The 16,222-nt window shown below is 34.9% G+C and overlaps 1 protein-coding gene across 1 annotated transcript; it reads right to left on the bottom strand.

Moving 5' to 3' along the window:
• Nucleotides 1–9: 9 nt before the first annotated feature.
• LOC120158051 lies at nucleotides 10–624 on the bottom strand. Its single transcript, XM_039168990.1, has one exon. It carries the CDS (start codon nucleotides 622–624, stop codon nucleotides 10–12), a length of 615 nt encoding a protein of 204 aa, XP_039024921.1.
• Nucleotides 625–16,222: the final 15,598 nt, after the last annotated feature.

The raw sequence follows: 16,222 nt of genomic DNA, 5'->3' as shown, positions 1-16,222 counted from the left end.
GTTTGGCCTTTATTGGTCTACCTCTTTTTGGAATAAAGAGAGGCTCTTGATCATTTCAGATTGAGACACAGGGGGAATCTCCTCTTGGACAGATTCATCACTGGGAGGTAAAGTAGGATTTAAGGAAATAATTACATCACTAGTCGGGTTGCTGTGAGGTACTAAAGAAGGAATGATTCCATCCCTAGCAGAGATACTATGAGGAACTGAAGAATCATCCTTGGAAGAAAGATCAGTTAGGATAGGAGAATGACTAGAAGTAGCATCTTCTGTATTACTGTCAGTAGTATCAGACTGCTCCTTAGAGATGGAGGAGTTTTGCTTTTGGTTCTGCAATTCTTCTTTACTAGAAGATAAATTAGCAGAAGAGTCAGTATTTTTTCTCCATATTTTCAAAGTGGAATGAGATGTTGATTGTTTTGCATGACAGTTTTTATCAGAATGACCAAAAGAGATACATTTGCTACATCTACTCGGGAACCAGGGAACTTCAACATAGATAAGAGTGGTTTGACCATTAGCAAGTTCTACTTTGATAGATTTTGGAATTTCCTCTTTGGCTCCTATTTCAACACAAACCTTAGCATAATGCAATCTAGATTTAGAAGCAGTGATAGTATCCATAGAAATAGGTGTTCCAAGAGCACTAGAAATGTAACTTAGACCATCATGGGTATACAATCTAGAGGAACATTGTACAAATTAATCCAGATAGGCAGTCGAGCTAAATCAAAGTCTAGTCTTTGCAAATTTGGCTCCCATTTCCTTAAAATAAGAGGCTTATTAAGGATGTGCCATGGTCCATTTTCAAGGACCCAATCTCTCGAAGCATCAGAATTGAAGGAAAAAATGTAGAGATTATTACTAGCGAGAGTGACTTGAACTCTTGCCCCTTTCAAATGATTGTTCCAGAGGTTGTCAATGATTCTCTGCAAAGCAGAGAAATTAGGAGATGCCCCCAAAAATTGGCCAACTAAGGAAGATTTCCAGTCTGCTATTCCTGCTTCAAAGACCTCCGGTGGTGGACAGACAATCGGGGAATTATCAATCGATTTGGGGGGAAAATAAGATAACTTCTGACCTTCTTGACATCTAAAGAGTTTTCTCCAATCCATAGGGGAGAAGAAATTGTGAGATGCGAAGAGAACAAAAGAAGAGAACGGTAGAAAGACGGTGAGATCAACGACGACGCGACAAGAAGAATCAGACTCCATTAGACTTGCTAACGTGCGCCTGGAGAGAAAAATCGTGCGCCTATAAAGATAATTTTATTCTTAATGTTTATGATTTTTTTTAAATTTTAAATTTTTTACCCTTAAAATTGGTGAATCTAATCGAATCAGTAATGTTATTAGTGATTGTTTAATGTTGATATTTTGTGTTTTAGCATTTGTACCTCCATTGAAGCGAACTGGTCAAGATACAAACAAGGCGACTCATGCTTTAACTAGGGTTATTAGGGATATACATGGGATCCGAACCTGATGGGTTTTGACCCGACCTGACCTGATCGGGTCAGATTTTTTTTAAAAAAATTGGGTCGAGTTTTTTTTAATGTGATGTTCGGGTCGGGTTCGGGTTTAGGGTGAAAAATACCTAACCCGACCCGAAAAATATATAATTTTCCTTATATATTTAGGAATAATTACAATAATATCCCTCTATATATTATTTCAATCAAGTCACTATTTTTATTGAATAAAAATAATTTTTTTATTATTTCGGGTCGAGCTAGGTCGAGTTTTTAAGTTATATATCGGGTCAGGTGAAAACTTGTTTTAGTCGGGTCGGGTCGAGTCTCAAGCGGATGACTCCTTGTTCTCAGGTCGGGTCAGGTGGACGAAAAACCCGACCTATGCCCATCCCTAAGGGTTATGGATGATATAGGGTTGGAGTATGTTGTTTTTTTTTTTTATTATTATTGTTATTTTGATATGAGAAGTATAGGAAAAATGGCTCCGATGGAGGTGTTGAAAGAAAAAATGGTTGAAATAAAAGACGAAAAAATTATTTGTTGAAATAGGATAAAATTTACAATGTTATTAGAAGACGTCCAGAGTACATGACTCGAAAGATGGCTGAAGCACCAGCGTCTTCAAGCTTTTTATCCATGGAAGTTTAGTGATGAAACCTTGAAGACATCGGGTGTTTCGATCGTCTTCTGGGAAGACGTCGGGTGTTTCGATCGTCTTATGGGAAGACGTCATGTACTTCGGTCGTTTTTCAGTAGTACTGTAGCTTTCCCCCTAGTTGTGGAAATAAAACAGCATGGACTTCACAATAGAAAAAAAATCGATGTCCTATCTGGTTGAGGAAGCCGAGAAGTATATATATTTTTATTTAAATTTAATTTGATTTAAATTTAAAGATATCTCATCTAATTAAAATTCGATTCAAATTTTATGATAAAAAGTCACATTTGACTAGATATGTTAAAGTATAAATCAAATTGGAAAAAAAATATAGATAGAGAGATATTATAGTAATTATCCCTAAATATATAAAAGAAAATTGTATTCATATCTTGTATCGGGTGAGATAAGAAAATTTTCATTATAGACTCGAATTTGGCTCAATTTGTTCATAATTTTTTTAAAATAAAAAACAGCTCTATTAAAATATTACACTTGTCATGGTTACCAACTATGGTTGACCTCTGTCTTAGTAATTGTCTCTCTCTATTGACGGATTTACATATTGATCCAGGTGAGCAAGTACCGACAATTGAAATTTTTAAATATATCGCTATTCCTACTTAATTTTCATACTCACGGGAAGACCACTACTATCAACTCTTTATTTTCTTTCTTAGAGACAATAATGTTTTTGAATCCTCAACTCTTTTTTCCTCTACCTCAACGGTGTTGGTCATTTAATCTTGAAATCCTATAATTCGTCGAAATGAATACGGTTCTATCTTTGACATCCGACACATTGAATTTTTTGATCCAGTGGCTAATGCCTCAAGTTGTAGGCTTGACTATTTTGATGTTTGTGATTAGAGACATGTATAAAATTTTATGTTAGTGATGAAATTTTAAAATTCTAAAAAAGAAATAATTTATAAAATTCTAAATATGACGGAAATAGACTTTCAATAGAAAATAAAAAAATCTAAAATATACTATAATTTTAAATTTTTAGCTGTACGACTGTACTTACTCGATCAATCCATCCATGCTTGTGATCCTATTGTCCAACTTCAACCTTCCACCTGACTGAATCCGGGGCAGATGTCTCGACGTCGATGCCATATGGGGCTCGACATGCAAGGCCGTGGTGGGACTTCTTGATGTGTTTCTACACTTGTATGCCTTAATTTTCTTATTTTCTTTCTACAAAACAAATGGTTTTACATATTGTTGGGTAAGAAATATTTGGGCCTATTTTTTACTACAATTTTTATCTAATCCAACATCAAGTCTATCACTAAATATATGGGCTAAATATTTAAAATTTACTACTTATACTTTTCTTTTTTAAGAATTTAGTCCTATACTTTTTAAATTAAAAAACTCAAGTCTAATTATTAGTGTTCTTAAATTCTTCTGTTAAATTTAAATCCATCACAACGTTGTTCTTTTATGATATGGTTCCCAAATTAATATTTTTTTATTTTAAAATGTCACATCAATAAATTTAAAAACAATATCGGTATTAAATTTTTAATTATGAAAAATAGAAAAATTAAATTTCTGAAAATAAAAATAAAATGACTAAATTTCAAATGTATAAAGAGTACAAAGACTCGTAACATAATTTAACTCTCCTTTTATTATCATGTAAATATTTTTTTGATAAGTTTAGGTAAATATAAAGTAGTATATGTTCAAAGACTCTCAACCAATTAACAATAAACGCTCATTTTCTCTATCATGTTAGGAGTTAAATAGTCGAAAATTAAATAATACTATATTATACTATTAACATGAGTTGATTCGATTATGTATTCGTTAATACCTTGACAAAAACTAGGATTCAAAACTCACAAATAACTACTTTCAAATCTAAAAGAAATTATTATAATAAACATTAGAATGACCCCTATAATTTTTGTATACTAAATACGTATTTAATTTAAATGATATATAAATAAATTTCTTATTCAAATGAATTAGCTAAAAAAAAGTTTTTCAAAGCTTTAATTCCACACACAAATCTCTTTAGACGTCAATATAGTTTAATTATGTTAGTGTATTGGTTAATGGTAGTGATATGACTTGTTCATTATTTTATTATTAATTTAATATTAAAGATTATATATTTCTTTTACATAATTACCGGTATTCAATTTATTGATCAACTAATTCAAATAAAGTACTATATAGGTTTGTTATAGTAGTGACTATTTCAATACAGTTTACTTCACCCATAACGTTATAATTTAAATCATTGTCATTGCTTATGAAATCTGACATTTTCAACTTGCTAAACTAATTATATATTATATTTTTTTACAAGATAAAAGTTGCTAGTATTATTAAAATTAAAAAAAAATAATCAAACTATAATAAAAGTTTACAATCATAATCTTAAACTAAAACACATAATAAGACCATTTTTCTATAATAAATATATAAGAAACTAGCCATTTAAGATTACAATGACCATATAATGAAAATATTTAAAACTTTACCAAATAAACTCGAATAAAAGATAGATATGAACATATAAACAAACTATAAAAGAGAATCAAACTATTGAAAGATCACCGATAAATTGTAAATTAGAATCGAGTGACGTGAGAAAACTATCCTCAAACTTAAATCGCATATCCAAAATCAATTCGATATGATAACAAATTGGCGCTATATTGATTTGTCATGAAGATCTAAAATACAACCTTGAGAAAAAGAATAAACTAAAATAATGGATGGTCAAATGACTGAAAACGTACCAAAAAAATAGATGAAACATGTCATAAAAATAAAGATAGAAGAAAATATATCATAAAGATAAAACTATTAAAAATTAAAAATAAGAGAAAATATAAAGATATGGCCTAAAAAAAATAATGAATGCTACCAATTCATGACTAAAGGTTGTGTTGTCATCTATTATAAAGATAAAGGGAAAAAGAGAGAGATTAAAGACGACACAAGAAAAGGGCAAATAAATAATAATAATTTTAAAATATTACAAACAACATAATATTTAAAAGGAATGTGGATTGGTTAATGATAGTGAATAGAGTGAATTTTATATTTTTATGATGCAATTCTTTTCCAGAAAAATGTTATTTAAGTTTTTTTAAAAAAAAACATTATTTTTAAAACATATCATTTTATATTATTTTCCTTTTAAAATTAAGCTAAATACTATAACTTTATATCTAAAATATAAAATAATTTTAAAATTTTAGAGATGAATTGTAACCCCCCAGACCGATGGGGGGTAGCCCGATCCGATCCGGGAAGTCACATTAGGGCCACCGGAGCGACCCACTGTAAAAATAGCGGAAAATTAAAAACTTTTTATCAGAACATGTAAACTTATAAAATCATTTGTCACTATTTAAAAATAAAACATATTTCCAGACTCGTATATAAATCAAAATACAATTACATGCCCCCTAATCACATGTACCATACTCTGCAACAACGCCGGAAGAACTCCCTTACTGAAGTCGATAGATGCACTGGTACAATTCTTTTAACCTGAAAAGGTGAGTAATAGAGTGAGCTTCGAAAAGCTCAGTAATACAGAACTACCAGATGATGCTGAAAAACGTGCAGATACAGATAAACATATTTTCCTTATTGGTTCAGATATTTACAGATCTTTATATTGAGCTGAGGTCCAATGATATCGCATGTAGTAACAAATAGTATTCATTTCAGATGGAAATATTTCGGATGTCTAGGTTCAGGAGATCAGAACAGGTTTTCTAGTGTGTTCCCAAAAAATCATGTAACTTTTCAGATCTTTTTTTTTAAAAACATATATATATATACCCCCATCCAACAAGTCCAAGTTGTGTAGGTTCCCCAGAACCATACACCCACCATCAAGTCCAGTTGGCCCTGAGCACACAGCCGAGGAACCGGTAAATAAGGCCCTGAGCACACAGCCGAGGAGCCTCCAGGTATACTTCCTCCAACATTACCCCCCAAGTAAGATATGTCCGTCCGTAAACGGATATATCAAAAATCAAAACATAAATCAGGTCAAGTATCATATCAGAAATCAGGTCAAGTAACAGATCAGAATCCAAGTCAAGTATCAGATCAGAATCCATGTCAGATATCAGATCAGAATCCATGTCAAGTATCAGATCAGAAATCAAATCGAAAATCAGGTAAAATATTCATGTGAGTAGGGAACACACCAGAATTTACAGATAGTATTCAAAGATATTGGATAATCTTAACAAGTAGGGGAACACGGATCTTTAGTATACCGATAGAATATCGGAATTCAGAATCACTATTGAAAGAGTTCAATAACTGACAGAATCATCAGTTATTCAGAAAGTGACTTGAGCTGATAAGGAAGAAATGAAGGTTCAGGACATTTATATTATCTATCGATTGATCGAATTATCGGACAACTCTTAGATGAATAGTTTTCAGAACTAATGCCTGTCGATTGGTCAATTCATTGTTCTTCCAGGGTATTTACTCTTTAATACCACAATTCTTATCCATAGACCATTTTCGGAATCATCGTTGAATAGATATTCCAATGTCTTTATTTCATTTCCACACTTCTACAATATCATGAAATGCTGACGTACTTGATTAATTTGTTCAAACTCATTGTAATTGTACACTACGTAAACTCATCAGAGTTTCCAGACTTATCCAAGTCACTTACTAAATCCTCAGTCATTGAAGTTACCTATTTCATTTAGCAGTCATCTCTATTCCAGTTACTTCAGGATTTTCCAGAGTAATTCAAACGTTCCTGAATTTCAGATACATGTTGTACTTCCATTCCATTCAATTTGGTCTTCGTGGTTGATTGTCGAACAAACGTTCAATTCTTAGTACTGAATACAATCTAGAGCTGAGTTGAATACTTCCAAAATTTATCATCGAGCCAAACTTGAGAAGATGAACACATGTTCCAGTAATATTTATGTCATTCAGGTATTGACATAGCTTTAGGGTTGATCTATTCACTTGAATTGTTTTCCATTACCTTTAAAGGTAGTCCAATACTTATCTTACTTGGATTCCTTAATTAATCCAAGACATTTACTTAATTTAGGCCATAAGGGTATTTTGGTAATTTTGATGTTCAGTTTTATTCCATTCATTTCAGAGCTCGAGGATATTCAATCATTTCTGAGCTTGGGGATATTCTTGGGTCATTTCTATTACAGGGGTATTTTGGTCATTTTACAGATTCACGGTATTTCAACCTTTTTCCTCAATCCGGTCTTATTATTTAATTCCAATTTATTATCTATTCCAGTCCGTTCGAACAATTCTGATAGCAGAATACCCCGATAAATTACTCTTCAAGTATTTACTCATTATTTGAATATTTTCAGGTCAAGTGTCTTCTCAGACTTTACAAACGGAATATCATAAATTTTCCTGCACGAAGTCGGGATCTTAACAATTAAATCCGTACTTAATTGAGTTAAGTACGAATCCTCTAAGTATTTTCTCATTCAGAGTCATCTCAGACTATTCTACCTCTTAAGGGCATTTCCGTAATTTCTTAACCAGATAAGTTCGATATTAGCTCTTAACGAAAATAATATAATTTAGAGATCCTATGATTAATTGCTTTCTTGAACACTCTCTGATCTTGAAATAATTCCCTTAACACACTTCTAGTATCTTGTATAAACCCTCTTGGGGTTAAAAACCGGTTATCCATAATTTCTAAGTATAACTATCATTTCTTATGCACATCAATATATTTATCGTATCATTATGTCTTTTCAGATTTATTAGTCCACTTCAGGGACAATTCTTATCATTTTCCAATATAAGGGTAATTTCCTATTTTTACCATACCGAAGTATTCTCATAATTTCTCATCCAAGTACCTTTAACATTTAATCCTTTGATGATATAAAATATAATTTACAAATCCATGTCTGATTTCTTTATCACTATTCACAAAATTGTAATTTAATTCTAACAATCTTTCAATATCATATATTAGGCATTCGATCCGTATTCAGTTACAGAATTTCTACCACATTCATATCGAGTGAATAAATTATTCAACTCCACAAAAGTGACCAACATTATCTTATTCATGCATTTACCAATATCAACATGTTCCATAAAGCATAAAGAGGTAGTAAAGTATTACCTTGATTTTCGTGCAATACTGATCGACCATAAAAATTCCATTCGAACGCCTTTGATCTTCAATTCAACTTCCAATAATTCCTCAGATACATATCAACATAAATTATATCAGAAACGGAGCTTAATTACGATAAACGGATCGAATCGGGTGATAAATTAGTGAAAGACGGCTTACCGGGTTCGAATTTGGAAAAACGGACTTCGGATTCGGATTCAGGACGTCGAAAGCATAAAATATGACTTTTTGGAAATTTGGAATTTTCGGTCAAAATCAAAGTCAACGGGTTTGACTGACAATTTTGAGGCCTTCGGGTTCGAATTTCGAAAAACGGATAGCGGAATCGGATTTGGAACGTCGAAAAATGTCAGGATAGGTATACTCGGTCGAAGTCAAAGGTCGTTTAATGCCCGATCAAAGCCGGTCAAAGTTTTGGTCAACAGTGGTCAACTCCGGTCAACGGTCAACGGGTCAACGGTCAACGGGTCGGGTCAACGGGTCGGGTCGGGTTAACGGGTCGGGTCGGGTTGTGACCGGTCAAACCGGTCAAAACAGTTCCAAAACCGGTCAAACCGGTCACTTTTCCCTTCCCCACGCGCAGTGGCGGCGCGTGGGGGCGCGTGAACAGTGATAAAATCCCGGAAAAATTTCTAAAAATTATTTTGAGCGATTTCGAGATACTTACAAAGCTCGGTTCACAATTTTGAACGGCGGAGAGCTTGATTTCAACAAATCGGAAAGTTTGACCGATTCACCTCCCAACGCGCCGCCGTCGCCGGAGAAAAAGGAGAACACCGGTGGACTCGGAACGGCACAAGGAACACGATGGTGCGGGAGGTGTCGTAAACGGATGACCGGATCGTCGTGAATCGATGAAAAACCAACTAAAACTGAGTTATTACCGACGATACTTCCGACTGAAATTCACGACGAACGACGATGATTCACGACGAAAGGTTTGAGGGGTTTTGTTCCTCGGTTGACAACGAACACGATGGTTGTTTCGGCTTGTCGTTTGGAGGTCGGACGGCGAGTAGATCGGAGTTGGAAGTAGGGAGAACGGGAGAGGAAAACTGGAAAATTTTCCAGAAACATACGGGAGTATGGGGGGTTTATAACATCTCATAATTAAAAATGGCTAAACCAAGAGTTTAGCCACTGAACTTCCTGCACTTCTTAAAACGGTCTGTCAACTTTGAAATCTTACAATTTAATCCCTTATTTCTTTCAAAATACCAAATTAAATCCACCAATTTATATTTTCTTAAATTTAGCCCCTAAATTGGGGTGTTACAATTCTCCCCTCCTTAAAAAAAATTTCGTCCTCGAAATTCATTTATGTCACATAATTGCATAAATGAAACTTCCATCAGTTCTTTCAAATCTATCAATAGTTTTTATAAAAGTATGATTCCTCCACTTATCCTTAACCAGCTGAGCATACATTCTTATCATAAATTTTCCTTATTTCAATAAAAGAATTTAAAATTTTCTCGAGTAATCAATCTCTTCAGAATTCTCCCTCAGTCCAAGTAAATAATTAAAACAACTTTATCCTTGTGAAATCAATTCAGCCATGGTTACGTGAATAGGCTCGTAGAGCAGCAACATATCTCAATTTCATTTCCGGAGTCGAGTCAGAAATTCTCAGATGAATAACTCTCACATGGCTCATGATATACTTTACAGCGTTTAGACAGATGTTACTGGTATTCCTTTCTGTACAAGTATAGCCTTAGCAGATAGAAACTTTGGTTTACTCAATACAGATAGGGACTCAGCCCTGGAGTTCCGGCTCAGAGAGGTACGATTGCAGTCTAGGGGCATGTACTGATCAGACATATTTTGACATTTGACCGGCCGGTCTATCTTGAAAAATTTTAACTCAAACCATAGCTCTGATACCACTAAATGTAACCCCCCAGACCGATGGGGGTAGCCCGATCCGATCCGGGAAGTCACATTAGGGCCACCGGAGCGACCCACTGTAAAAATAGCGGAAAATTAAAAACTTTTTATCAGAACATGTAAACTTATAAAATCATTTGTCACTATTTAAAAATAAAACATATTTCCAGACTCGTATATAAATCAAAATACAATTACATGCCCCCTAATCACATGTACCATACTCTGCAACAACGCCGGAAGAACTCCCTTACTGAAGTCGATAGATGCACTGGTACAATTCTTTTAACCTGAAAAGGTGAGTAATAGAGTGAGCTTCGAAAAGCTCAGTAATACAGAACTACCAGATGATGCTGAAAAACGTGCAGATACAGATAAACATATTTTCCTTATTGGTTCAGATATTTACAGATCTTTATATTGAGCTGAGGTCCAATGATATCGCATGTAGTAACAAATAGTATTCATTTCAGATGGAAATATTTCGGATGTCTAGGTTCAGGAGATCAGAACAGGTTTTCTAGTGTGTTCCCAAAAATCATGTAACTTTTCAGATCTTTTTTTTTAAAAACATATATATATACCCCATCCAACAAGTCCAAGTTGTGTAGGTTCCCCAGAACCATACACCCACCATCAAGTCCAGTTGGCCCTGAGCACACAGCCGAGGAACCGGTAAATAAGGCCCTGAGCACACAGCCGAGGAGCCTCCAGGTATACTTCCTCCAACATTACCCCCCAAGTAAGATATGTCCGTCCGTAAACGGATATATCAAAAATCAAAACATAAATCAGGTCAAGTATCATATCAGAAATCAGGTCAAGTAACAGATCAGAATCCAAGTCAAGTATCAGATCAGAATCCATGTCAGATATCAGATCAGAATCCATGTCAAGTATCAGATCAGAAATCAAATCGAAAATCAGGTAAAATATTCATGTGAGTAGGGAACACACCAGAATTTACAGATAGTATTCAAAGATATTGGATAATCTTAACAAGTAGGGGAACACGGATCTTTAGTATACCGATAGAATATCGGAATTCAGAATCACTATTGAAAGAGTTCAATAACTGACAGAATCATCAGTTATTCAGAAAGTGACTTGAGCTGATAAGGAAGAAATGAAGGTTCAGGACATTATATTATCTATCGATTGATCGAATTATCGGACAACTCTTAGATGAATAGTTTTCAGAACTAATGCCTGTCGATTGGTCAATTCATTGTTCTTCCAGGGTATTTACTCTTTAATACCACAATTCTTATCCATAGACCATTTTCGGAATCATCGTTGAATAGATATTCCAATGTCTTTATTTCATTTCACACTTCTACAATATCATGAAATGCTGACGTACTTGATTAATTTGTTCAAACTCATTGTAATTGTACACTACGTAAACTCATCAGAGTTTCCAGACTTATCCAAGTCACTTACTAAATCCTCAGTCATTGAAGTTACCTATTTCATTTAGCAGTCATCTCTATTCCAGTTACTTCAGGATTTTCCAGAGTAATTCAAACGTTCCTGAATTTCAGATACATGTTGTACTTCCATTCCATTCAATTTGGTCTTCGTGGTTGATTGTCGAACAAACGTTCAATTCTTAGTACTGAATACAATCTAGAGCTGAGTTGAATACTTCCAAAATTTATCATCGAGCCAAACTTGAGAAGATGAACACATGTTCCAGTAATATTTATGTCATTCAGGTATTGACATAGCTTTAGGGTTGATCTATTCACTTGAATTGTTTTCCATTACCTTTAAAGGTAGTCCAATACTTATCTTACTTGGATTCCTTAATTAATCCAAGACATTTACTTAATTTAGGCCATAAGGGTATTTTGGTAATTTTGATGTTCAGTTTTATTCCATTCATTTCAGAGCTCGAGGATATTCAATCATTTCTGAGCTTGGGGATATTCTTGGGTCATTTCTATTACAGGGGTATTTTGGTCATTTTACAGATTCACGGTATTTCAACCTTTTTCCTCAATCCGGTCTTATTATTTAATTCCAATTTATTATCTATTCCAGTCCGTTCGAACAATTCTGATAGCAGAATACCCCCGATAAATTACTCTTCAAGTATTTACTCATTATTTGAATATTTTCAGGTCAAGTGTCTTCTCAGACTTTACAAACGGAATATCATAAATTTTCCTGCACGAAGTCGGGATCTTAACAATTAAATCCGTACTTAATTGAGTTAAGTACGAATCCTCTAAGTATTTTCTCATTCAGAGTCATCTCAGACTATTCTACCTCTTAAGGGCATTTCCGTAATTTCTTAACCAGATAAGTTCGATATTAGCTCTTAACGAAAATAATATAATTTAGAGATCCTATGATTAATTGCTTTCTTGAACACTCTCTGATCTTGAAATAATTCCCTTAACACACTTCTAGTATCTTGTATAAACCCTCTTGGGGTTAAAAACCGGTTATCCATAATTTCTAAGTATAACTATCATTTCTTATGCACATCAATATATTTATCGTATCATTATGTCTTTTCAGATTTATTAGTCCACTTCAGGGACAATTCTTATCATTTTCCAATATAAGGGTAATTTCCTATTTTTACCATACCGAAGTATTCTCATAATTTCTCATCCAAGTACCTTTAACATTTAATCCTTTGATGATATAAAATATAATTTACAAATCCATGTCTGATTTCTTTATCACTATTCACAAAATTGTAATTTAATTCTAACAATCTTTCAATATCATATATTAGGCATTCGATCCGTATTCAGTTACAGAATTTCTACCACATTCATATCGAGTGAATAAATTATTCAACTCCACAAAAGTGACCAACATTATCTTATTCATGCATTTACCAATATCAACATGTTCCATAAAGCATAAAGAGGTAGTAAAGTATTACCTTGATTTTCGTGCAATACTGATCGACCATAAAAATTCCATTCGAACGCCTTTGATCTTCAATTCAACTTCCAATAATTCCTCAGATACATATCAACATAAATTATATCAGAAACGGAGCTTAATTACGATAAACGGATCGAATCGGGTGATAAATTAGTGAAAGACGGCTTACCGGGTTCGAATTTGGAAAAACGGACTTCGGATTCGGATTCAGGACGTCGAAAGCATAAAATATGACTTTTTGGAAATTTGGAATTTTCGGTCAAAATCAAAGTCAACGGGTTTGACTGACAATTTTGAGGCCTTCGGGTTCGAATTTCGAAAAACGGATAGCGGAATCGGATTTGGAACGTCGAAAAAATGTCAGGATAGGTATACTCGGTCGAAGTCAAAGGTCGTTTAATGCCCGATCAAAGCCGGTCAAAGTTTTGGTCAACAGTGGTCAACTCCGGTCAACGGTCAACGGGTCAACGGTCAACGGGTCGGGTCAACGGGTCGGGTCGGGTTAACGGGTCGGGTCGGGTTGTGACCGGTCAAACCGGTCAAAACAGTTCCAAAACCGGTCAAACCGGTCACTTTTCCCTTCCCCACGCGCAGTGGCGGCGCGTGGGGGCGCGTGAACAGTGATAAAATCCCGGAAAAATTTCTAAAAATTATTTTGAGCGATTTCGAGATACTTACAAAGCTCGGTTCACAATTTTGAACGGCGGAGAGCTTGATTTCAACAAATCGGAAAGTTTGACCGATTCACCTCCCAACGCGCCGCCGTCGCCGGAGAAAAAGGAGAACACCGGTGGACTCGGAACGGCACAAGGAACACGATGGTGCGGGAGGTGTCGTAAACGGATGACCGGATCGTCGTGAATCGATGAAAAACCAACTAAAACTGAGTTATTACCGACGATACTTCCGACTGAAATTCACGACGAACGACGATGATTCACGACGAAAGGTTTGAGGGGTTTTGTTCCTCGGTTGACAACGAACACGATGGTTGTTTCGGCTTGTCGTTTGGAGGTCGGACGGCGAGTAGATCGGAGTTGGAAGTAGGGAGAACGGGAGAGGAAAACTGGAAAATTTTCCAGAAACTACGGGAGTATGGGGGGTTTATAACATCTCATAATTAAAAATGGCTAAACCAAGAGTTTAGCCACTGAACTTCCTGCACTTCTTAAAACGGTCTGTCAACTTTGAAATCTTACAATTTAATCCCTTATTTCTTTCAAAATACCAAATTAAATCCACCAATTTATATTTTCTTAAATTTAGCCCTAAATTGGGGTGTTACAATTCTCCCCTCCTTAAAAAAAATTTCGTCCTCGAAATTCATTTATGTCACATAATTGCATAAATGAAACTTCCATCAGTTCTTTCAAATCTATCAATAGTTTTTATAAAAGTATGATTCCTCCACTTATCCTTAACCAGCTGAGCATACATTCTTATCATAAATTTTCCTTATTTCAATAAAGAATTTAAAATTTTCTCGAGTAATCAATCTCTTCAGAATTCTCCCTCAGTCCAAGTAAATAATTAAAACAACTTTATCCTTGTGAAATCAATTCAGCCATGGTTACGTGAATAGGCTCGTAGAGCAGCAACATATCTCAATTTCATTTCCGGAGTCGAGTCAGAAATTCTCAGATGAATAACTCTCACATGGCTCATGATATACTTTACAGCGTTTAGACAGATGTTACTGGTATTCCTTTCTGTACAAGTATAGCCTTAGCAGATAGAAACTTTGGTTTACTCAATACAGATAGGGACTCAGCCCTGGAGTTCCGGCTCAGAGAGGTACGATTGCAGTCTAGGGGCATGTACTGATCAGACATATTTTGACATTTGACCGGCCGGTCTATCTTGAAAAATTTTAACTCAAACCATAGCTCTGATACCACTAAATGTAACCCCCCAGACCGATGGGGGTAGCCCGATCCGATCCGGGAAGTCACATTAGGGCCACCGGAGCGACCCACTGTAAAAATAGCGGAAAATTAAAAACTTTTTATCAGAACATGTAAACTTATAAAATCATTTGTCACTATTTAAAAATAAAACATATTTCCAGACTCGTATATAAATCAAAATACAATTACATGCCCCCTAATCACATGTACCATACTCTGCAACAACGCCGGAAGAACTCCCTTACTGAAGTCGATAGATGCACTGGTACAATTCTTTTAACCTGAAAAGGTGAGTAATAGAGTGAGCTTCGAAAAGCTCAGTAATACAGAACTACCAGATGATGCTGAAAAAACGTGCAGATACAGATAAACATATTTTCCTTATTGGTTCAGATATTTACAGATCTTTATATGAGCTGAGGTCCAATGATATCGCATGTAGTAACAAATAGTATTCATTTCAGATGGAAATATTTCGGATGTCTAGGTTCAGGAGATCAGAACAGGTTTTCTAGTGTGTTCCCAAAAATCATGTAACTTTTCAGATCTTTTTTTTTAAAAACATATATATATATACCCCCATCCAACAAGTCCAAGTTGTGTAGGTTCCCCAGAACCATACACCCACCATCAAGTCCAGTTGGCCCTGAGCACACAGCCGAGGAACCGGTAAATAAGGCCCTGAGCACACAGCCGAGGAGCCTCCAGGTATACTTCCTCCAACATTACCCCCCAAGTAAGATATGTCCGTCCGTAAACGGATATATCAAAAATCAAAACATAAATCAGGTCAAGTATCATATCAGAAATCAGGTCAAGTAACAGATCAGAATCCAAGTCAAGTATCAGATCAGAATCCATGTCAGATATCAGATCAGAATCCATGTCAAGTATCAGATCAGAAATCAAATCGAAAATCAGGTAAAATATTCATGTGAGTAGGGAACACACCAGAATTTACAGATAGTATTCAAAGATATTGGATAATCTTAACAAGTAGGGGAACACGGATCTTTAGTATACCGATAGAATATCGGAATTCAGAATCACTATTGAAAGAGTTCAATAACTGACAGAATCATCAGTTATTCAGAAAGTGACTTGAGCTGATAAGGAAGAAATGAAGGTTCAGGACATTTATATTATCTATCGATTGATCGAATTATCGGACAACTCTTAGATGAATAGTTTTCAGAACTAATGCCTGTCGATTGGTCAATTCA

This window comes from Hibiscus syriacus, unplaced genomic scaffold (genome assembly GCF_006381635.1).
Source record: "Hibiscus syriacus cultivar Baekdansim isolate YM2019G1 unplaced genomic scaffold, ASM638163v2 tig00111303_pilon, whole genome shotgun sequence".
In the NCBI taxonomy this organism is placed as follows: domain Eukaryota; kingdom Viridiplantae; phylum Streptophyta; class Magnoliopsida; order Malvales; family Malvaceae; genus Hibiscus; species Hibiscus syriacus.
This window is presented reverse-complemented; position numbering and strand designations above follow the sequence as displayed.